At 33.8% G+C, this 23,677-nt stretch overlaps 2 protein-coding genes across 3 annotated transcripts; both read right to left on the bottom strand.

Annotated features, from left to right (window-relative positions):
- Positions 1–498: 498 nt before the first annotated feature.
- LOC121236889 (zinc finger CCCH domain-containing protein 43-like) lies at positions 499–6,740 on the bottom strand. 2 transcript variants are annotated; one of them, XM_041133390.1, is made up of 6 exons: positions 6,078–6,740; positions 5,724–5,789; positions 3,056–3,175; positions 2,645–2,917; positions 1,117–1,386; positions 499–872 (listed from the first exon to the last, which is right to left on the bottom strand). In XM_041133390.1, exons 1-6 carry the CDS (start codon positions 6,630–6,632, stop codon positions 672–674), a joined length of 1,485 nt encoding a protein of 494 aa, XP_040989324.1. In that variant the 5' UTR covers positions 6,633–6,740; the 3' UTR covers positions 499–671. The 2 variants fall into 2 exon arrangements, with proteins under 2 accessions (XP_040989324.1, XP_040989325.1); XM_041133391.1 differs by lacking the exon at positions 5,724–5,789.
- A 3,330-nt stretch (positions 6,741–10,070) lies between these two features.
- LOC121236888 (lysine-specific demethylase REF6-like) lies at positions 10,071–18,346 on the bottom strand. Its single transcript, XM_041133389.1, has 7 exons — positions 17,206–18,346; positions 16,823–16,901; positions 16,340–16,407; positions 16,083–16,233; positions 14,804–15,501; positions 12,802–13,608; positions 10,071–12,339 (listed from the first exon to the last, which is right to left on the bottom strand). The coding sequence occupies exons 1-7, from the start codon at positions 18,053–18,055 to the stop codon at positions 10,385–10,387; spliced, it is 4,608 nt and encodes a 1,535-aa protein (XP_040989323.1). The 5' UTR covers positions 18,056–18,346; the 3' UTR covers positions 10,071–10,384.
- Positions 18,347–23,677: the final 5,331 nt, after the last annotated feature.

Raw genomic sequence — 23,677 nt, 5'->3', positions numbered from 1 at the left:
ATAACTTTCTTGTGCATGCGAGCAGTAGTTAAATACCCAAGGCATGCGTACATTGTATTTTAACCAAATGGCGATTACACTTACCAAAATAGCATGGTAGATGAAGAAAAAGGACATAGAAGGATGGAGTTTAGATCTGATTGATTCCACAATTGCAACTAAAGAAAATCAAAGAACGTAATCTTCGGATTCTAACAGTTTACAAGCTGAATAAATAAACCTTCTACCAACCCTAAAGATATTCAATTTCCTCCTTTCAAGACATGTTCTCTTCTGTCTGGTTAGGAAATCATGGGCGATTGGAAGAGCATTTGTGGCACAAAGTGAGGACCTAGTGAAAATAAAATAGTAGGACCTTTTATAGAAACAAATAAATAGAGCCCTTGAATTGCAACAACAAATCTCACAAGTTACAATGAGAAACTGAAAGTTAAAATTTTCTTCACTGTATGATGATAGGTTATCAGAAACTGAAAATTAAAAATTATGAGAAGCAAATAGAAAATGGCATTTTCACAGATCAAAGAGCTATCGGGGCATTTTTTTTTTTTTCTTGGCATTGCAGGTAACAAAGCTGCTAAGCCCCTTTCACGTTTTGTTACATCAAATATAAAATTACAAATCCTTGATACTTGGATCCTAAAATGCTAGAGCCTCAAAATGCAAAATTTTTACAGAGACTGCCTAAAAGTGGCCTCGCTTCCGATTCCGCCTCCCACAGCCTTATCCGTAGTTACAGAGTCACCATAAGGAAGATGCTGATCAACTCCAGTCATAGGTGATGAAGCCGGATGCAGTGGATGATCGAATTTACAAGCCGGCCCGAACTTGCAAATTCCATAACGACTATAATGTGTACAAATATTCTGATCCTGGATCTCAAAGACAACAAAATCATGACCATAATTAAACCAGGCAAAGCAAGTATAATAGAACATTTTTCCAGGGGAAACAAATATAAAAAACAATACGAATAACTTCCCATTGTTGAAGATCATGAAATTTGTTAACAATGGTCTATAAAATTTGATTCCGGCTCCATGCATGAAAAAATTCACTCTTTAAAACAAACTAACAAAAAAAAATCTTTAAAAACACAGCCCAGAGTGAACTTACAGGTCTCAAAGGAAGACCCTTGTCACTGAGAGCGCATGGGGGTGACTTCACAATCCTATCCTTAGGGTGGTGATACCTGCAATTAGACTTATACTTACAATCCCCAGTTTTTAAGAAATAACTGCACTCAGGATAGCCAGGTCGTTCCGGGTATTCTTCAACTTGAATCTGCTGCTGATGATGCGTATAGACATTAGTTTCAGTCCCAGCTGGGCTCATGATATATGTGACAGGTGGACGCATACTCCTTTCTGGCAGATATACAGGAGCCTTAACAATCCACAAACAAATAAAACTCATAGGATTAGTAGAGTTCATCTACTCATCTATCTAATCAATTACTTGAAAAAAAAAAAAAAAAAAGAACCGTTTAGAAGGTAGCCTAGCCTTGGGGGCTTAAAGCATAAACCACGCTTAATTACAGTGTGTTGCATGTGTTCCCATGGGTGCAAAAAGTGCCTGAGACTGAGAACAGCTGTTGATCTACCAGATTTTCTCCAACAAAACAGCAAATATACAATTGATCTTTTTTTCCTTACCTAGCTTTTAAATTCTTGAGTAATATGGCATTTGGAACCCTTGACAGATTCCTTTTGTTGATAAGTAAAACCCTTGACAGATTCCTTATCTTAGGATATAATATAGCACTTCTTTTATCCGTTCCAGTTACCATTGAATGCTATCCCCTGTCAACCTCAAGTTCACCATTAATTTCAAGGATTATATTGAGGGAAAATATATGCTGTTGACAATATAAATAAAGGTAAATATCATCCTTGTTTGAGATCATGTTCTCTTTATAATTGCAATCTGTGAGATGTCCAAGGGGCAGTCACAATGCTAAACTTGGGTTGAGTCAGTTGAGACATTAGCCCAACGAACATGCTTGTCTGCTTTATCTCAAAACATGTCCTTTTTTAATATGTTTGTCTCAAACATATTCCTCATAACACTTTTTTTTTTCATCCAAATGCCTTCCACACTTCTTTTACATGTATGATCAACCCCCCCCCACAAAAAAAAAAAAAGAAAAAAGTAAAGGCCCTATTTATTTTACTATCTCTAAACCGAAAATCCCATAATCAGCTAAAGTGAAACAAAGCTAACAAACAGCAATGGTAACCTACTAGTTGATAAGCAGAGACAGAATCTGAAAACAGATAACTTGTGCTTGTTCAAAGAAGCAGAATTGTAAGAATTTAACTTATATTGAAGTAAAAGAAACATAACTGCATGGGGCTTATAAAAAAGAGATAAACAGCATAGGAATTTTGACAGTTCCATTAGAAAGAACAATCACATGTCTCTGAAATGATAAAAACCCAAAACAAATACCTTGGGTGCTGATTGCAGGACAAAATATGACTAGAAAGATGGGGAACTTAAGGACCATATACTTGGACATAAACATATAGGCCAAAAAAAGAAGATAAAATACTGTATTTTAGAAGATTGACAAACAAGCTGTGATTTAAAATTTAGTTATTTCCAGATAAAAGTGACAACAGTTACTCAAACTATTAAGTACCTGCAACCCATTCCATTCTGGATTTTGGGAAGGAATCCCATGCGAAGGTGTGAGAACTATTGGTGCAAAGGGAGCAGTTTCATTAAATTTCCTAGACGAAGACCAGGACGCAATTGATGATTGGGAAGCATCTAATGTAGCAGATCCGCCATTACCATATCCTGAAGGGTTGTCACTTCCTCCGACAGCTGTAGGGTCAGGATGATTAAACCTGCAGTTGGCTCCGTATTTGCAAGAGCCAGTCCGCATGTAGAAGGGACACTCTTTCTCTCCCTGTGAAAAATTAGAACATTGTTGACTTGTCAGAATAACTGGTCCACTAAACCACAGAGACCAAAAATAATTTCACCCAGAAATTAGAGGAAGAAAAAAAAAACCATAGAAATATCATAGACATGGGTAGAAGTATACGGGTCTGATTGGTAAGCCCAGAAAGTTAAGATCTAGAAGTGTAGTTCCTGAAATTTTGTCTCTTTTGTGGCTGTATTTACAAGCGTCTCCATACTTGCACCCCCCAGACCTCATGTAATACTGAAACAAGGCTCGAGAGAAGAGTTACAAGACCACAAAAACTATCATTAGTACATCGTGCATGTTTGCACATATAGTATACAAGGAGATTTAGCATAAAAGTTACTAATAATCTACATGTAGGACATGCTACTCTTTAAGAAGGAAAAAGTACTTTCAATAACACATCCAAAAGTAAGTTGCAAAATAGTCGCTTATAATTTATTATCTAACACAGTTATCTTCCATGCGATATAAAGAGCAGACTTGTACAACATAACACACTGTAACAGAGATTGTCGATCCAAAGTTAGTGCATGGCTCCTTAAGATGACCCAGACACATTCAAACATATGAGAGGTATTTCTTACAAGTACTATAATTTTTTTTTTATAAGTAAAAATATTATATATATCAAAAGGAAAAACCAAGTACACTAAATGTATACAAGAAAACACATTGCCCAAAATGACCCAAAAAGCCCCTAATGACCCAAAAAGCCCAGAAAACACCAGACCTGACCCCAACCCCTTGTTTCCCGTAGAACTAAAACTCTACCCAAACACCCAACCCCAACCCCTTGATTCCCATCTTCACAATGCCCTCCCTTTAGACTTCCCTCTAGTTGAGCTACCACCCTTAGCGTTGTAGTTGATTGCCCAAGAAAGACGTTGTAACTCCCTGCTTTTCAACTTGATTTGGTTTCAAGCGCGTGGCTTGCCTCAATTACAGTGATTAGTTTTTTAAATTGGTCTTTACATCCTTCATGTGAAATTCTCACAAACTGCTGAATCTTGTTAACTTTAGGCAGAATCCAGTCCGCTATTGGAGGAAGAGAGACCAGGGGAGCAACGTTATCCCCAGACACAATATCCAACTGCACTCCCAACTCTAGACATTCCTCTACACAAGGCACTAACGCCAAACCCATTGCTTCTCCAGCAACTCCATTGGTTCTCTCCAATAGTATCAGGGTCCCCATTGGAGATTCTGGGGTACAAGTACTATAATTACTATTCCTTTTCTTTTCTATTCAAGAATTATAGAAACTTTACCTATTTCTTAGTAATATTAACTTGAGAAAATTCAAATATTCTATGAAGCAAGATTCTAGCATAATAAAGAACATTCCGTGTCAAACAGTAGAGTCTAGTAAGCTCTCTATCAATTTAGGAGATTGGAAACCGGAAGGAGAGAAGGGGGGACATTTTGTTTATGGATGCATTATCTTTGGAAAACAGCAATCATGATCATCTTGAAAAACTATCCTACAAATGACAATCACGTGTAATTCCATAGGGAGTCTGAAAAGGACTGATTTTCTTAAGTATTCAAACCCCTAGGGGTTGGCTCAAGTGGTAAAGGCCTTGAACTTGAGGGTATGCTCCCCCATGTCTAAGGTTCAAATCTCCTATGGTGCAAACAATCTCTAGAGACCATCGGACTGGAGGATTTTTCCCTTGAATTACTCGAGGTGCAATTGCAAGAAACTCCTTGTGGAGGGCCTATGCACTCCTGGGATTAGGCAGGACGCATATTCCGGACACCCAGTGCCAATAAAAAAAAAAAAAAGTGTTTGATCAAACCTCCCCTAATTCTTAAAACACTTTCCTCACAACAGCCTCCAAAGCTCCAAGAAACTAACTAAAAATTACTTAAGCAATAGTCCTTATCAAAAACATGAAAAATTTATTTGATGAAGCTCAAACACATTTAGGTAGATTTTTTTTTTTTTTTTTTTTGTACTAAAAAAAATATTTGCATTAAAAGCTTGAAGATTGGGTTTATTTGTTGAGTTTGGGATGGAGTTTCAATTTGGAATTTATATTGGAGTTGGGTGGATAATTGGTGAAGGGAGAATTCCGGACTACTGAAATATTTTTTCGAATTGTATTTTGCAAGCTTCAGTCAGTTCAAAGGTTAGTTTCATTTTGTCCTTTGTTCTCCACTAATTTTTTTTTATTAATATTGTGATTTTATTTTTCCATTAAACCAACAGTCTTTTTCTTCATATTTTTCAGCCTCCATTTTTTTAGAATTCCAAGGCAAAGTTCTTATCTTGACCTATTTTTTATTCAACCAGCTGTTGCTTTCTTTGTTCTTGTTCTAGGTTGTATTACTTCAGGTTTTCTCTCTGTTGTGATGTTGTTTGATCCCTAAGAAAATCCTTGAGGAGAAGACGGAGATTTCTTGAAAGTTAAATCAGTCAAAGCAGTGACACTACAGATATTGTTGATTGGGATGCATCGGATGCAGCCCAAGTTTTTTGAAAAGCCAACAGGGAAGCTTTTGTGCCATCTTCCTATTGGTCAGGGTGAAACCTAGATTTAAGGCACGTCCTGATTGTAGTTCTCAATCATTAATGTAATAAAAATGTTCCATCAATCATCTCTATCCTCGGCCATATAATTGTGTTTTTTTTTTATCAGTCATATAATTAATGGAATATATTCGAAATATTTCCAAGAAAATGCATAAAAGATGTAACGCATATTAACAAAAAGCACTTATGTTAAAACCGTAGCTTGAAAAGATGTCTGTTCAAGACCACGATAACAATAACAAAAACCTTGCATTCCGTCTGGCCTAGCCTCTCTGTGGGTTCTTCCTTTTCCTTCACCTTCTCCTTAACAGCCTTCAAAATCAATAAACGGAAAATGCCCAAAGACAAAATCAATAAAATCATTCGAGGACTATAAAATCGATGCTTGAAAGCAAAACAAACAAAGCACCCACTACATACAAACTACAGAAACCATTTTCCATCAAAACTAACAAAAGCAAACCCAATCAGCTTCTTCTTTGCTGAAACAAGAATTTGGATAAACATATGCATTTATAGACGAATAAACACCCCACCCACCCGCGCATACCAACACACACACATATGTAAGAAAGTGTGAGCGCGTGAATGGAGGAATACCTGATTTTTTCTTCTCACGGGGTGATTAAACCTGCAATTGGACCCGAACTTACACGTCCCAGTCTTGAGGTAAAAGGCGCAATCTTCGGCCTCGGGCCGCACCGGGTACTGATATTGATGCCTTTTGGTATCAGTACCACCGTATCTCTCACTCCCGTCCTCCGCCTCACTACCTTCTTCAACAACCACCACGTCAATCACAACCCCGTTATCGTTGCCATTATCACCCCAACCGTTCCATTCGCTCTCACCGGCCTTCGCTTCTTCCAAATGCGAACCTCCCTTCCCTTTCTCAGCCTCCTGCCCATCCTCAGCCTCTTTCAAACCCCAGTTCCTATCTTTCTCATCCTCATCCTTCGGAGCCGGTTCCCATTGCTCCTTCAAAACCAGTTGCTGAAACTTCTCATAGACGAACGCTGTCTGCTCCTCTGCCGTGTTACTGGTATCAGACCGTGCATGATCGAGATCGGGATTAGGGGAATCTAAAGACTGAAACCCTACCTCCGGGTCTTTGATTTTGGGGCTGGCAACGTAGATTGATTCAGAGGCTTCCATCCTCCCTCCACATTTCAAAACCCTAAACTGGCAGAAGAAAAAAAGGGGAAGAGTTGAGGTAGGTGTGGAAATGGCGTCAACATTTTTAGAGATTGAGTTGAGATGACTCGTGAATAATAGAATAAAATATGAGAACTGCTATATTCATCAAAAAAAATTATATAAAAAAAATTTGATAAATTGACGTATTTGTTTTTTATTATTTATAAGTGCTTGATATGGTTTTATTTAATTTATTAGATTTATTTTATAATAAAAATAATTTTATAATTTGATAAATCATATTAAATAATATCAGTTTGTGAGATTATTTTTGTATAATCACTTTATAGTTAGAGTATTTTTTATAAAATATTATTAGAATATTATTTTTTAATATTATTATTATTTGAGATTTAAAAAAGTTGAATTATTTATTATATTTTGTGTGAGAATTTAAGAAAGTTGTAATAATGAAATGAAATGAATTTGAGTAAATTTTCAATCCAAACCGGGGCTTAGTGGTATGTCAAAAGTACTATCCATTTAAGCCTTTAAGGCTATGTTTGGTTGCTAGACTCAATTGAATTTAGTCTAATTTTAAACTGAATCTAACATCTAAATACATAACTATCAAATTACTAAACTCATTTTAACTCACAACCTCCTTACACGTAAAACCCACAACATTTGTCAACTTAACATATCTTTATATATGAGACCCACAATATTTTTTAACTTCTTATAAAAAATATTAAATTCATCTTAATATTGAAACACACTTTAAATTCAGTTTAGATAAGCTTCACATAACTCATTTCACTACTCAACTCACTGCTATTTATAAATAACTGAGCTTAGTTAAACTCAACTCAACATCCAAACGTTGCCTAAGGGTACATCGGATTATTATTATTATTATTATTATTATTATTATTATTATTATTATTATTATTATTACTACCATCATTTTCGTTTTTTAGTTTTTTTCTTTTTCAATTATATTATACAATTTGGATAGAATAAAATTATCCTTCTTTCGTTGAAAACTATTGTATTTTAATATAAAATAAAGAAGTGCTATAGATACAAAAAAAATTACATAAAAGTAAACTTTTATATTAATGTAGTTTCATATGATATATTAGATCTATTTTACGATAAAAATAAATTTACAATCTGAGTATTAATAATGATCTAGCTATTCTATAACCATTGACTAGAAAATTCACTTTCTCTATTAGCTAGTTTATTTTCAACAATACTGAATACCAAGTTCTCTAAATCTATTACTATTCCATTTAAATCTCTGTTTTTAATTTTCATTTATTTTAATTCTAATGGTAATTAGAATATTTATTCTTTACTTAAAAAACACACATTAATTTTCTAGCATTCCTATAACTTTCATATTATTCCATTTAAATAATACATCAAGTCGCATCACGTTGTGGACTTACTTTTATATAATTTCTTTATGATTAAAGTATTTCTCAAATAATAATTATTTATTTTGAGTGAAATAAAAAAAATGTTTAAAAATAGCGATGGCATTTCTTATTTAATCATGTATTTATTAATAAGAAGTTTTGAAAATATATAATAATGCATTAGAATTCATTCAATATTGAACTAATTATGAGATGTCTGTATGAATATGGATCCTCCTTGTCCAAGATTTATTCACAAATTAGCCTTAGATGAGATAAGTGAACTTGTATCATTAAATTGATGACATCTTTTAAGTTACGTTTAGATAGTGAGAATACCTGAAAAATGTTGAGAATATTTGTGAATAGTAGTAAAAAAGTAGTAAAAAAGTAATAATAGAATAATGAATAGTAGGTAAAAAATAATGAATAGTAAAAAAAGTAGGTGAAAAGTAATAATAAAGTAAAGAATAGTAGTGAGAGTACTTGAGGTACTCTTAGTACCCAAACGTAGCCTTAGAGATTTGAGCATTACCAAGAACATAAAAAGCTGTTAAGCTCAGTTGAAGTCGAGGAAATCCAGCCCCACCCAATATCTGTTCTCTATCTTTTTTAAAAAAGATAAGAAAAACGCCACTTTGCTGCTCCAAACGTATCGTTCGGTTTGACTGTTCGGTAATTTTTTATTTTTATTTTTACCAAATGATGATAGAAGTAATTTTAAGTGTATTGGTGTATTTTTTTATTTTTTAAAAATATTTAAATATATTAAAAAATGTGAATGGAAAAAAAAAATACTTTTACAACTAGTAGTAACACCTAGCGGTGCTACTCAGGCGGCAAAGTAGCATCGCTCAAATGATAATGCTAGTCAGCGGCCTAGTTTTTACTGATGAGCATGACTGTTTACTCGTTATTTTTTAAATATTTTAAAAGAAATATACAAATTCACTATTATTAACTTTTTTTTACTATTTAAAAAATTAAAATATACTAGCAATTAAACCCATGAGACAAATCCAAGCCTTTGAAAAATTGCAACCTAGAGGTAATTAATTAGGCTTCCTTGCTAAGAAATTCGTGTATACCACTAGCTCTTTGAACTCTGAAGTGCATGCAGTTTGAGGAAAGTAAAGTACGTAAGAAGTCATTTAATACATCAACTGCTCGTGAATATAAGATATTAAATCATATAATTTATATAAATCTTTTGACTTAATTCATATAAATTTATATTAACTCGTATTTATTAATTTTTAAATAGCATTATCCTTATCTTTATAGAACATTTAAATATTTAAAAAAGACATGAGGAAATCATGTCTTTTTACAGATGTTTCTTGAAATTTTACGAATATAATTGTTAATATATTTATATATAAAATATGGAACAGGATTTAAAAAATAAATCAAAATTGGTTTATCGAAAGGTATAGATAAAGTTATGACATTCACTATTTTCTTTTATATAATATACAACATAAATAATCAAATAATTTATTTCATCAAGATTATTTATGTTGTGAATAAGTTCAACATAAATAAAGTTGCTCGTGAATAAGTTCAAGAGTGGTGCTACTCTACGTCTCTATGTATCAACTCTGTGTGCCGCCTAGTGCAAATTGCAGTTATCTTTTTTTTTTTTTTTTTTTGGCTTTTTATTTCAAATATTTTTAAACATATTTAAACATTTTTAAAAAATAAAAAAAAAATACCAATACAAGTCACTTCTTTAACCATAAGAAAAAAAATTTTAAAAAAAAAATTAAATATATGAGCGGTCAAAATGAGAAGACATAAAAATATTATTCTAAGTTCGAACTCGCTCAAAAAATAAATGATTTGTCTGTGAATATAAAATGTAGTAAACAGGTGAGAGCCTAGAAAAAACTCAACCATGGTAAAAACCCTATTATGCAACCAACGGCAACAGTTAAGAAAAGTTGCTCCGCCTATGTTACTCCAACATAAGAGTCCTTGAGAGTTGACCTCTCTGGTACTATAAATCTCTCTTGATAGTAAGGTGAAGAAATGAACCCACCGAATTAGACTATTAACAGAGTTCTTTTTGAGGACAGATTATGTAATCACGGCTACCAGAATTAGCATCTGACGATATTGGAGAAGGATGATATTGTTGAACATCCAAGCAATTGCTCTGGTTACACTGAATGACTGCCACTGGTGTCCAATGAAGACCCCCCGGGCAAACAGAATTTGGTAGTTGTTCTGAATGGCAATTACAGGGAAATCCTAATCCTATCTTTAAACCTAGGCCTAACCCCATCAATTAAACAACAGGTTAACTAACAACGATAAATTACATTCTCTTCAATTAAATTGTCACCTTCCCTTCTTTGCAGAATGACCAGTCTTTCGCTTGTGGCGACTGAAATCTGACACGAATCGGAATGTCTGTCCACAGCCTGGCTCGCCACACACATAAGGGCGAGCACCTGTGTGAACCCTAATGTGTTCAGTTCGAGCCCATGCCCACTTGAATGTCATCTTGCAGCCCTTCCAAGGGCACCTAAGAGGGCGATCATCCATGTGAACTCGACGGTGCTGCACCAGATATTTATGCGAAAATAACTTCTTTCCACAACCCTTGACCGGACAAATGTTTCTTTTATGCCAAGCGAGCTCTTGTTTTGAGCCAAAACTCATGGTGCACCCTTCAATGTCGCACACGAATTCTGCCTCCTCATGCCCTGTTTTTGGATCATTGTTCCCAGCCAGAGCCTTCACAGCTGAAGCATTCTTCTTAACTTTTTTCCTACTGGGTTGCTGCTTCTCTTTTGCCTTGGCTTCAGTCTTTTTATGGGGCTTTGGGGTTCTCTGTCTAAGGCGTGTGCTTGGTCCACCTTCTAGATCCTCTTCAGCATTCAGACCCAACCGGCTGGCGTTCTGGTCAGATTGATTATTCCGATGACGAGGAGTCTGTTGTTTCATTTGCTTAGGAGTCCCTTTTTTCATTGGCTGACAAGTCACCTGTTTTATAGCCCGAGAGTCCGCTTGTTTCACAAGAAGTGAGGTCTGTTTCTTCATTTGCTGACGGGTCTCTGGTTTCATTTGCTTGTCTCGTATAATCCTATGATGCTGGCGATGGGAATTACTCCGTAGAATATCCACAACTTCACTTTCTCTCTCAATGCCTTTGGCTTTCTTGATTTTAGGAAGCCTCCTGCACTGATGATGTGAAATATCCCCAAATGAATCATCTGAAGCTCCATCTTCTCTCTCTATGCATTTGGCTCGACTCCTAGAACGCCTCCTAATCTGCTGGTCAGAATTAACCTCCATTGAATCATCAGAAAATGCATCTTTTGCAATCTTGCTTTTAGTAACCTTCCGACTACGCTGATGGGCATTATTCCCAAGAGAACCATCTGAAATTGCATCATCTCTCTCAAAACATTTGGGTCGCTTGCCGCTAATAATCCTCCTTCGCTGCTGATGAGAATTATGCACCAGTGAATCATTAACCACGTTTTCTCTCTCATCAGAAAAGACTTCCGTAATTTTAGAGGACCTCCTTTGTAGCTGATGAAAATTATTGTTCAATGCATCATCTGAAACTGAATCATCTCTCTTTATTGTTTTATTTGGCTTGCCTCTAAGGGTCCTCCTATGCTGCTGAAGATAATTATCTTCTGCTGAATAATCTGAAACTGCATCTTCTCTATCTATACATTTGGTTTTTTTGGTAGACCCACTTTCTACTGTCATCTTTCTCTTCCTACTATACTTTCGAACTGTTGTGGCTCCATGCTTAAGGTCGCTTTCTGATTTTCTATCAAGCTTGTCATCTGGAACTGTCCAAGTTTGTAAGCTTCTCTCTTCTTCTTCTTCTTCTTCTTCTTCTTCTCCTCCTCCTCCTCCATGGTCAGGATCACCTTTAACCAAAAAGGGATGAACCTGATGTGACATCCAGACTTTCCCGCACCATTTCCCTGCAACAACTTTTTTCTGCCTGCCAGACCTCCTCCTGCAGACATTGCGTTTTCTGGGCGAGCTAGCTGGAGCACTACGGCCAAATGCATTATATATAACAAAATTGTAAGGCATCTGCTTGCTATAAAGAGTAGAGCGGCTAAGGTTGGCACTGTAAAAGAGATTGATTCCCAGCTTCACAGCCCAATCCCCATTTCCATGGATCGCTTCCTGACTATCCAGAGCTGACTGGATTCTATTCTCATCCTCTTTGGTGGCATTCCTGAATGTTATATCATTCCAATGACAATCAATTCCCAGTTCTTCTGCAAGCAACTTTGCTTCGGCCTCTATCTTGGCATACTCTGCATAATTAAATAACAAATACTTTGGGGATGATTAGATGGCAGGTGATAACTCAGAACTATACATGGGAAACCCTAATGACAATTATCTTTTCAAAGACCAATGAAGCTACTGATGCAAGTCCACAGCAAAAGATATCCATCCAACATGAAACTTTAACATATGGTTAAAAGCTCTCTTGACCATGCAAAAGAGATAACACCATAACCTAGTAAGATCTATCTCTTCAATCTAGGGACAGCTTATTGGAAGGAAAAAAAAAAAGTGTATTACTGTGAGATTACCATAATATTTCCTATATTTATAATCAATTTGATCTCAGCCCTCAAGCTCAAATTAAACCTAGCTTTTCATTAAATCACAAGGTTAAAATTGAAACTAGAAAATCTCAGAAGGACAAACATGAAACTGAAGGGGGAATGTTCATGTTATGAACAAAGATATTAGGATAGAACATGCACCTGGATGACAAAGGAGCAATATATCCACTCCTCCTATAGGACGAAGTTGTTTCTCTACTTCTACAGCATGCTCTAGACAGAAGACATGCATTCTAGAAGAGTCTTCATCCGATCTTGGAGCCAATGACATGTTAGTGTTCTCTATTGGTGCAATTGCCTTGCCCAACTTTGTTTTCACAGCATCGTGGGCACATGGGGAATGATCTGAAGTAATATTCGATAATGTCATTGGATCACTACATGTATCCATCAATTCAATGGATTTTGTGGAAGCAAGATCATCAGTTCTACACTCAACAGAGCGATCAGAAGTTTGATGACTTCCATCATTGAGATTGGCTACTTGGCGTCCACATTGTGCATAACAATCAAAAGTTTGGGGAGAAGGGACATCCTCACCACCACATCTTGATGATGGGAGACTGAGAACCCCAGTTGCATTATGGGAGCAGTCTTGCATAGGAGGCCAATGAGAATTATCACATTGATATATTTTGTTTTTTGATAAGTAATTATCACACTGATGTATACTTTCAGATGAACAATTTATCAACTTGGTTTCATCAGCACGTGAGGGAAAATCTGTTTCATCCTTTGATCTGCCATCTGAATTTGGTTCATCCTGATCCTCCTCCGAGTCAGATGAATTTCCATAATTTAAAGCTAATAGGCCAAGAGCAGAAGCATTTATCTGTGATTCAGTAGTTGAAACCACTTCATAAAGTTGATCTGCCATCTGAATTTGGTAGTTACCAGGTTGAGCAGGAACATCATATAAACCATCTGGTATACTTTTCTCCATCCGCCCTGAATATGGAAACAAAAACATGAATAAAGAATGTCATTGCAAAATAAAATGAGAGAATTACATGCAGGCTAAAGGTAAAACTTAGAAACCAGGATAATTATACAGAGCTTTAGAGGTGATTATAACAAGGAACCCATATGATGCAATGAATACTTGTAAAAGCAGAAGTTCACCTTAATTAAAACTAGGTAAATAAAAAAAAATTAAAAATACATATATATTAAAAAAAATTAAAAATAAAATAAAACTTATTTTTCTCAGTCAAAGTTATATAGTCCTGACAGAAAAAATATAAGAAACATTGTCCAAATATCACTTCTCCACTAGTCATTAATATTAGAGATTTGAAGACCTATAATGAATCTCCCCACTTTTTTTTGTAAGTAGTTTTCCAGAGTTCTATTAGTTGGAAAGAGAAATTCCACATCAAAAACTTACATCACCATAAATTAAAACCATCATCACGAACGGAGTGCTTGTGAATATAGCTCTGTGCCACTCCCTCCAAATTCTTTTTTATACCAATTGATAACTTTAGACATATGCAAGGAGAAAAGGGTTTTGCATTAACACAATTATATTTTTTCCGCATTTAACACAAGCAAACGATCAGTATTCATTATTGGTTTTTCACCAACATACTTCCAATCTTTGATTCTCTGCCCTACCATGAAACACAACTTGTTCCGTCGGTATAAGAGTTCAAAAAGAAAGAAGCAAATGTCAATTTGCTCCTCAATACATGATTGGGCAGAGAAACAGGACGCATGAGAGAGAATCCTTCCCACCAAACCCACTACAGGCTGGGCTTAGCTAGTACATTAGCATACAACACTACACAAAAGAAAAGAAAACTCCTCTACATGGAGAGCTCCAAAATCTAAACTCCCCTACAACCAGTTGCCACCAAACTTACTGCAGCATATGATGAATGGACCAGGAAGTGATTAGATTAGTCTCACGGTAACCAAACTGAGTTAAAAACAAAAAAATAATAACAAAAACCAAAATAACGAAGGAATTTTTAAAATCTAGGATGCCTCATCAGAAAGACACAAGTTGGACATAGATGCCATATCCAGTCAACAAACCTGAGTTCAGCAACCAACAGAATAAAAAGAAATCTTGGCCACATTGTAACATCACGTGAAAGAAGGCAAGTTTGCAAAAGAAGAGATTTCTCCGAGTGCTTACCTGTACCAGCATTCTGATAATAAGTAATTGCATCCCCCTTAGCACTGGTAAACCCATTACTAGTTATTCCAGAACCAACAACCCAATCATTAAAGAAGCTACAATCAGCTGACATAAGGTATCTAGAAGCTGGTTCGGTGGGTCGTATGATGGCAACACAAGCAAAGCTAAGAATTCCACATGTGACGCACGAAAACAGTCTCTGATCTGACAACCCATCACCTTGAATTGTACTTCCTCTTTCACTGTCAGTATCCAGTGTCTTAGAATTCAATGGGCATCTATTATTAAATCCGCTTAATGAGTATAATTTGTTCCTCTCGTACAAAGAGAAAAAATTTCCTTTCACTGGAAAAAGACCTTTTGTTCGCCCCATTTCCCCATTCCCGTCTTGCACGAGATCATCAGAAACTAAACTCGAGGATTTCATTTTCACAACTTCCTTAGAACTGCATAAACCAGGGGTCAACCTGGGGTTTACTCTCAAGTGGGATCCAACACGTAATTTCGAACAAACAGATATGTCAGAAGAACTGTGTGGAAGAAGTACAACTGAAGACCCTTTTCCAAGAATGTGAAGCAGGTCATTATTCTGTACTACATCCTGCACAAATAGCTCCTTAACCATGGTTTCTCCTTCACCCTTTTTCTTATCTTTGAGGCGAGAACTGCGTGGTTCATTGATGCCCACAGGTATCCTACACGTAGAAAATAAGAAAAGGCATATAAAACATAACAACAATGTACTTTTAAATCTAGTGTACTTCTGGCATCTTAGTAATGCAATGTTAGAAGACTTGCGATGCAATGAAGAATTTTCACCAGGAATTCATATACTTTAAATGACATGTAACGACGAAAACCAGGAAACATAGTTATTAACTTATTATCAATAATAGCCCGAAGAGAAATTATAAATGTTTTATTTTATCGGTAAATAAGAACTTTAATGATGAGGGAAATAGGCATAGCCCAAGTACACAAGACATATACAAGAGCAACAACTATGTCTAAATGTAAATAAACAAGAAATGCATTTTGCATCAATGATTCAACATAGTGTTGAAAATTAAGACTTCAAACTCAGGTTCTGTCAGCAACAAGATATATTCACAAAGGCATTATATAATAGAGTCTATCAAAAAGCCCCAACTAGATCAGATTGAGAAGGTAATACAAATTGGGAAAGGCTGAAAGCCCCATATTGGAAGAATGACATTGCTAGGATATAAATGAGAACAAAAAAAAAAAAAAGGTATAAATAGTTGATAGAACAAACCTTGAACATAAAGCCAGCGCAAGATCATAAAGCAACTGGAAATGAGACACCATGGGAGGATAATTGATAGAAGCTCTTCGAATAGCAGCATCTTTGGCAACCCTCAACCATTCAGGAGTTGCAATGTTAGCTGCCTCCCCACAATTAAATCCTAAATGGAAAAGATACAAGGAATCAAATGGGTATTTTTACTTAATAACAGCCGCCATTATAAGCCCAATTTCAAACTTAAATAATGAAATTAAAAGGCATCTCACCATGACTGAAACCCGTATGATAGGCTCTTGGGAAAGTGACAACAAATTCTCCAGCATTTTGCACTAACCTAATTTGAAGCAATTGAAGTAGTAAGAGATAAATAGCTGCATTTATGCCACTCTGAAAGATACTGGATGCATGTTACGAGCAACCAAAATCAAGGAAGCTATGAAGGACACAGAACATTCTCAGAGTGCAACTATTGATTCACTCTTTTCTGATGGGAGAAAAATGAGAAGAAAATTCATTTATAAGAATCTACTTTCTGCAATATTTATTCTCTTTAAACCAGTACTTCAACATCTAAGATCAATCAGGCTGTATTGCTTACTATAGGAATCAGACCAAAAGTGAGTCCTCAGCCAATAACACCATCGGCTATGTTAGCCATTAAGAATTGATTCAAATTGGGCCTAAGGGAGCTCATAGAAAGCCGAAACAGAATATTGAGAGGCAAAACGGGACATAAATCAAGAACTCACCTACAACAAGGAACCCCTGCACTAATAAAGATTTCAGGTGACATCACCGTGGTCTTTTCTCCAAGAGTAGCAAACGTAACTGATCAAAGAAAAATGAATATAAGATCAGTAAACTATGATGGTATAGAGAACCTCTCAATATGCTGAAACATGTAAGTTTAATCGTTCAACTCCTTTAGCCAATTAACCAACTTGGCCCCCACAAGGACGGGTTAGAAACAAACAACTGAATGATCTCTTTGCCAATGCACAGCATTTCTAAAGTGTTCTTCGTCGGTCACAAAGAGCGAAATGCAACAATTCAAATAAAATGCAAACAAAAACAAAAACACATTAGCAAAACAAAACAGGGGAGGACAACTCAGTATATCCCCTGAACTCACCAAGAGGATTGATTTCTCCTCCATAGCCATGAACCCTGACCACCTCCTCGAATGCAACCGCAGCTTCCCTCGGCACGCCATACCACGTCTTTCCGGCCCCCATGTGCAAGTAATTCAAGCTGTGAAGGTCGTGATCCTCCACGTGCCAAGCAAACCAGCTAAACATCATAGCCACGTACACCATCGGGGATGTAACCCCCGGAATCTCCTCCTTCATGAACCTCAACAATGACCCATTTGACCTGGACACCCCCCTCATATTCCACGCAGTCTCGCCGAGGGTCACACCGTCCCACCCTGCCTCCCTACTCTTCTTGGGACTAAAGGGCACGAACGCCGACCCGGGCATATCGTTCGCGTACTCGACCGAGAAGGGCTTGTCTACGGTGGCTTTCCAATAAAGGGTTTCGATGTCCAGAGCCGAAGGGGTAGTCCCTCTCTTGCAACATTTCTTCAGGTGGCTCTTCTCGAAGGCCTTGGCTTTGGCCTCGAACTTCTGAAACGTGTAGTACTCACCGCTCTCCCAGACGGGCCTCTGCACCGCCCGCTGCTTCCTCGGGCAGAACCCGATCTGCTGCTGCCGGGTGGTGAATGTGGGCGGGGATTTGGAGTCGGAGCCAGGGTTCCGGGCCGCGAGGGAGCGGTTCAGATTCGCAATTGCGGTCTTCTTCGGTGAGGAAGGTACCGGGGGAACGATTTTGCATATTCCGTACTTGGAAGCCTCCTTCTCGATCTTGAAAATGTAGGAAATCGGATCTTGGAACTCTGCTAGAGTCGGGTGGTACTCTGGGGCCAAAGGTAGGGATTTGAGCCATGAGAGGACCTCCTGAGTTGGCTCCGAGGCTCCCATTAATAACGAACAGAACTGGAATATCTGGGTTCAGAAAGAGTTTGTGTCCCTCATTCAAACCCACCCACCCATATTCGACGAAGAAAGCAGAGGAAGACGAACATCAGATTCTAAGCTTCATTTTTTGCCATTAAAGAAGAAGGGATTCCATTTACTAAGATTTTTTCAATGGGACAGAGGAAGAACAGAGAGAGATGGAGACAATTGTGTTGGGCGGAGTGGGAGGCAGAGGACTGTTGAGTGACTGTCACTGTGTCTGTCGCTGTGAAGGGTGAGAACACTGGAGTAGACATAGATGAGTTTGGGAGTTTTATTCTGGGTTTGGCCATCTCTCTCCAGAAGTGACAGTCTTGTCCCATATATTTACCGTTATTGCCATTTCTACGTATTTACTGATTTTTTTGACAATGCTACTCTGCCGCCGAGCATTTACCGCTGGCGGCATGCCCAGTCTCTTTTTTTTTTTTTCATATTTTTTTATATATTTAAATAATTTTAAAAAATAAAAAAATATATCAATATATTTAAAAATAATTTTTTAATCATTAAATTAAAAAAAAAAAAATTTACCAAGCGGTCAAAAAGAGGATCAAGTTAGGATGATATATTAGTGTTTTCCTTTTTTTATATAGTTTGCTTTATGATTTATACAAATTTTAAATATATAAATTTTGCATAAATTTTTATAAAAAATAATTTTATTTTTAAAAAAATATAAAAAATTTATTTTTTATTTGTAGGATTTATTTTTTTTACAAAAAAAATTTATATAAGATTTATTTATTTGAAATTTATACCTAATATTACTCTTCATAAAATTATAGATTTACATTTTAATTTTTTTATTTATTAATTATTTGTCCATAATTGTTTGCTTTTGATTTTATTTTTTTGTTAGTTTTATTTTTTTAAAGAAAATAAATTGGGGTTTTCCACAATTATCTTTTTAAGAAAGCATTTTTATATTTTATTATTTTTAAACAAACGATTAACATAGTTTAAACGTACTACGTGGCAGTCACTAATTGAGTTGTACAAGTCAGATAAGACCTCGTTTATTTATAAAAGTGAAATGGAATGAAATGGATTAAGATTAAAGATAAAAGAAATAATAAACCAACAGAGACAACCATCATTGAAATAACTAAGGGTGCGTTTGGTTACCAAACTCACCTCAACTCATTTCAACTCATCATTATAATTTTTTAAAATCTAAATATAAAATATTATAAATAATTTAACTTTTTTAAATTTCAAAATAATAATAATATTAAAAAATAATATTCTAATAATATTTTATTATCACAACTCAACTCAACTCACTTCAACATCCACACACACCCTAAGACAATCTAAGTTGTCCTAAACCACGTTAGAATTAGGGGTATAATTGGTCCAGTTTTAGACAAAATTTAAGACTGAACCGGTATGTATCGATTTTACATTTTTCAAAACCGATTACGCCCTAGTTATCCTCCTAAACCGGTATCTCTGGTTTTACCGGTTTCCGGTCCGGTCCGATCCGATTTTTCGATTTTTTTAAAATGTAAAAATATATAATAAAGTATTACCTCTTATGATAAAATATTATTAATAATTTAATATATATTTTTTATGTTTAAAGCATATGATCAATTAAATTTTCATCTTTAAGATTAAACTTTTATTTTATAAATTATAATAACATTATCGTATATATAATTATATTAATAACATATAATCAAACAAATTACAAATGTTCATATTTAATATTAACATTTCATGTTATAATTTATAAATTATAACATGAAATTATTTCATATATGATATATAATTATATATATTATATATAAAAATTTAATATATAATTATATATTATATATAAAACTTATATATATAATATTTTGTATAATATATAAAATTAATTTTTATATTTTTTTTCAACCGGTCCAGTCTGGTCTTGAAAATTACAGAACTGAAACCGGACAGATTCCGGTCGGTTTTCAAAATATAGGAACTAGTTTCGGACCGAACCGGTTCAAAAACCGGACCAACCGGTCCGATTTTTCGGTTTACCGATTTAAATTTACACCCCTAATTAGAATTACTCAATACACTTGACCAGAGCATTTGGAATTTTGTTTTGAATTCTCAAAAATTTTGTTAGTCTTTAATTTTTTTTAAACCCCAACCCTAAAAATATATATAATATTTTTTTATGTCTAGAAATCTCTCCAAGGTAGAGTCCTTTGGACTCATCTCTGCAGATTAAACATCGATCCTGTGTACCGCACTCTCGAAAGTCTTCCTATATAGAACTAGTTATAGTTTTTTATCGGGAGGTGTAGTCCCAAATGATTGTTTGCACCTATGAAGCGTTAAATATTGGACCTTGAAGGGAGTGATGCTTCAAGACTTGCCCTTCACCACTTGGGGTTAAAAAAAAATAAAAAAATAAAATTATAGTTGATTTTTTATCAAAATTATATATATATATATATATATAGAAATTAATCACCCCCCCAAAAAAAAAAAATTATAAACCGTATGTACTCTCCAAAATTTTCTAAAATATGTATATACATACAAATGCCTCTCTAATTTTTTCTTATATGGTCCAAAGTTTTATTTAATTTCTGTAATTCATTATTAGTTATGTGGTCTCTTTAAAATTAATTTCTTTGTCCCTAACAATTCTTTCAATTTGATTGGTAAATTCTAAAAAAGCTTAAAACTAAAATCAAATATATGAGAATAGTAAACTTATTAATATAGGCCCTTCTTGATTATACAGCATTAAGCTTCTTAATATGGAACTCAAGCTAAAATAAACACTAGAATAATCATTTAATGTTGATGTCTTATATGAAAAAAAAGTTGAGAATTTTTATTCTTTGGAATTCATTAAACAATAAAAAATTTATTCGAGATCTCAATTGTAACATTATATACTTACCCCATTTGGATATAAGAAATATTTCATCTCATCTCATAATTACATATTTCTCAAATTTTCATACAAAATATAATAAACAATTTAATTTTTTCAAATTACAAAATAATAATAATATTAAAAAATAATATTCTAACAATATTTTATTCAACTTTTATCTCAACTCACTATCAAAACGGTACTGTGGCACCAAAATATTCAAATTTGATCTTAAACTTGTATAAACAAATTTACTATTAGAATGAAATATAAGTTTATAAAAATCCGTTTGTTAACTTTTATTGAGAACAAAATTTCTAAATATACGATCACTATGAAAATTGATGAATATTATTTCATAAAAGACTTTCATAAGAAATTTAAAGGAGATCATAAGTTGTGCTTTTTGAAATTTTATTTTTACATGCATATGACAAATTATATATTTTTTCTTTGAAGAAATGTCTCTTAAATTAGATAATTGTATCGATATGTAACTTTTATATATAGTTATTATCTTACGATTTATTGTGGAACTAAACATAAGATTTATTTATTTTTATTTTACATAAACAAAAGATTGGGCCCAACATAAAAAAATCTTTGGTTCCGCCACTGGTCCAGGTTTTGGGATATAAGATAGGATATAAAATTCTCGTCTAATCTTATTTCATCTCATCATATATTATTTCTAAATATAATTTAAATATAAAATTTTAAATTAATCATTACAATTTTTTCAAACTAATCATTATAACTTTTTCAAACTTTCAAATAAAAAATAAAAACAATTCCAACTTTTTCAAATCTCAAAATAAAACTAATATTATAAAACTATATTCTTACAATATTTTAACTTTATAATATTTTTTATTCAATTTTTTCGCTCTCCTTTCTCAAAACCCAAAAAATATTCAACTCAAAATATCTCATTACAATTCACAAAACTTTGATCACATCTCACTCCATAAACTTGCAAAAAAATGTTGGGCTTTATAATTTCTATTTCTAAAAATTATGTTTATTTTTATTAATGACATCATGTGTTAACTCGTTACTAGTAAACTTAAGACATCTTCATGTCAAGTGTTATGTTCCTCCTTTTAACAATGCAAATTTCTTAATGTGTGATTTAAATGCAAATTTCTTATGATCTAATGATATCATGTGTGATTTAAAACTTAGAGGGTGTTTTGCAAAAGGGTGACAATCAAGAGACTAATTTTGCAATTAAACCCTTTTTATTTACATTTTTTAGAGTTATGTATATAATAAAAGAGAAATAGATACATAAAATGAGTACTGAAATACTTATTAAGCATTTAATGATATACGAAAAATTCATGCGATCGGCAATAAATCTCTTTTTTATTTTCATTTTTTTCATCTTTCTTGAAGTTTTTAAAATTATAAGTTGCTCCATTTTATCAAGATATGACTATGGGGATTAACAAAAAAAAAAAACAAACAATATAATAAAATATTTAGGCTGTGTTTGGTAAGTAAAATAGTCTTATATTATTTCATTATTATTGAAAAACTATTCACTATTTTTTTTATTATTTACTTTTTTTTCATTATTATTAAGAGATCATCTCAACATCCAAATATAGCCTTAATGTGCATCTTTTTTTTCAAAGAAAAACAAGTGATGATTTTGACATTTTGAAGAAGAAGTTAAAAATAAAAAATAAAAAAGGCATATAGTTTAAGTAAATTGTGATTATTATTCAGGATTTATCATTTTTGTAAAATGCGTTTTGCCTTTGAGGATTTCTACATATAAGTGTAAAATGCAATTTTATATTTTATATTTTTAAGTATTTTTTAAATCTTTTTAAATATTTAAAAATATTATAAATTCATTAAAAATATTTTCTTAATAATTAAGTAAAAAAAATATAAAAAAAAAAGAGAATAAAAATCGGTAACTTTTGTCCTGTTGCATCCTCAGTAGATGCAGCATTTGCATGATGTAATTTGCCCCACTATTTAGCTGTTTTGCTCTTGTAGACCTAAAGTGGTGCTTTTTTCAGTTTGACCTCTGACTTTGGTCTAGTGGAGACTGTGGACTCAACAGAGGTCTAATGAAAAGATGACATATTAACTGATTAATATTTTACAATATGAAGAGATAAAAATAGATGAAAATATATCTTTTAGCATCTCTTCGTTTGGATAATGAGATGAAATAAAACGAGATGAGTTGATTTTAGCTGATTTGAATAAAATATTATTAAAATATTTTTTTTAATATTATAATTTTTTTGAGATTTAAAAAAGTTAAATTGTTTATTATATTTTATATAAAAATTTAAAAAAATTGTAATAATGAAATATGATGAGATGAGATGAAACTATCTCTGTATTCAAACAAGACTAGAAGTCAAACATGTCAATATTTTGCATTTATATTGGGTTTTTAAAATATATATATATATATATATATATATATATATGTATTTGAAATCTCCATGCAGTTGATATGGCAAAAGTTGATTTGCAAAAAGAAATTTTAAATTCAAATATCTTATAAATTAAATTCTATCATAACAATAATATAAAAATGTGTTTTCCATACCGACTTATAGGTAAAAGTAAGACTGATTTGTGAATGTTTATCTTTGATCACTAAGTGCCAAAGAAGGGAAAGAATACAAAGAAAAATATAGAAGGTATATATGATCATGATGCATATCTTTTGGGGCCTT

The sequence above is a fragment of the Juglans microcarpa x Juglans regia genome, chromosome 6S, assembly GCF_004785595.1.
Source record: "Juglans microcarpa x Juglans regia isolate MS1-56 chromosome 6S, Jm3101_v1.0, whole genome shotgun sequence".
Taxonomy (NCBI): Eukaryota; Viridiplantae; Streptophyta; class Magnoliopsida; order Fagales; family Juglandaceae; genus Juglans; species Juglans microcarpa x Juglans regia.
Note: the sequence above shows the minus strand (reverse complement) of the source record. Positions and strands in the feature narration are given on the sequence as shown.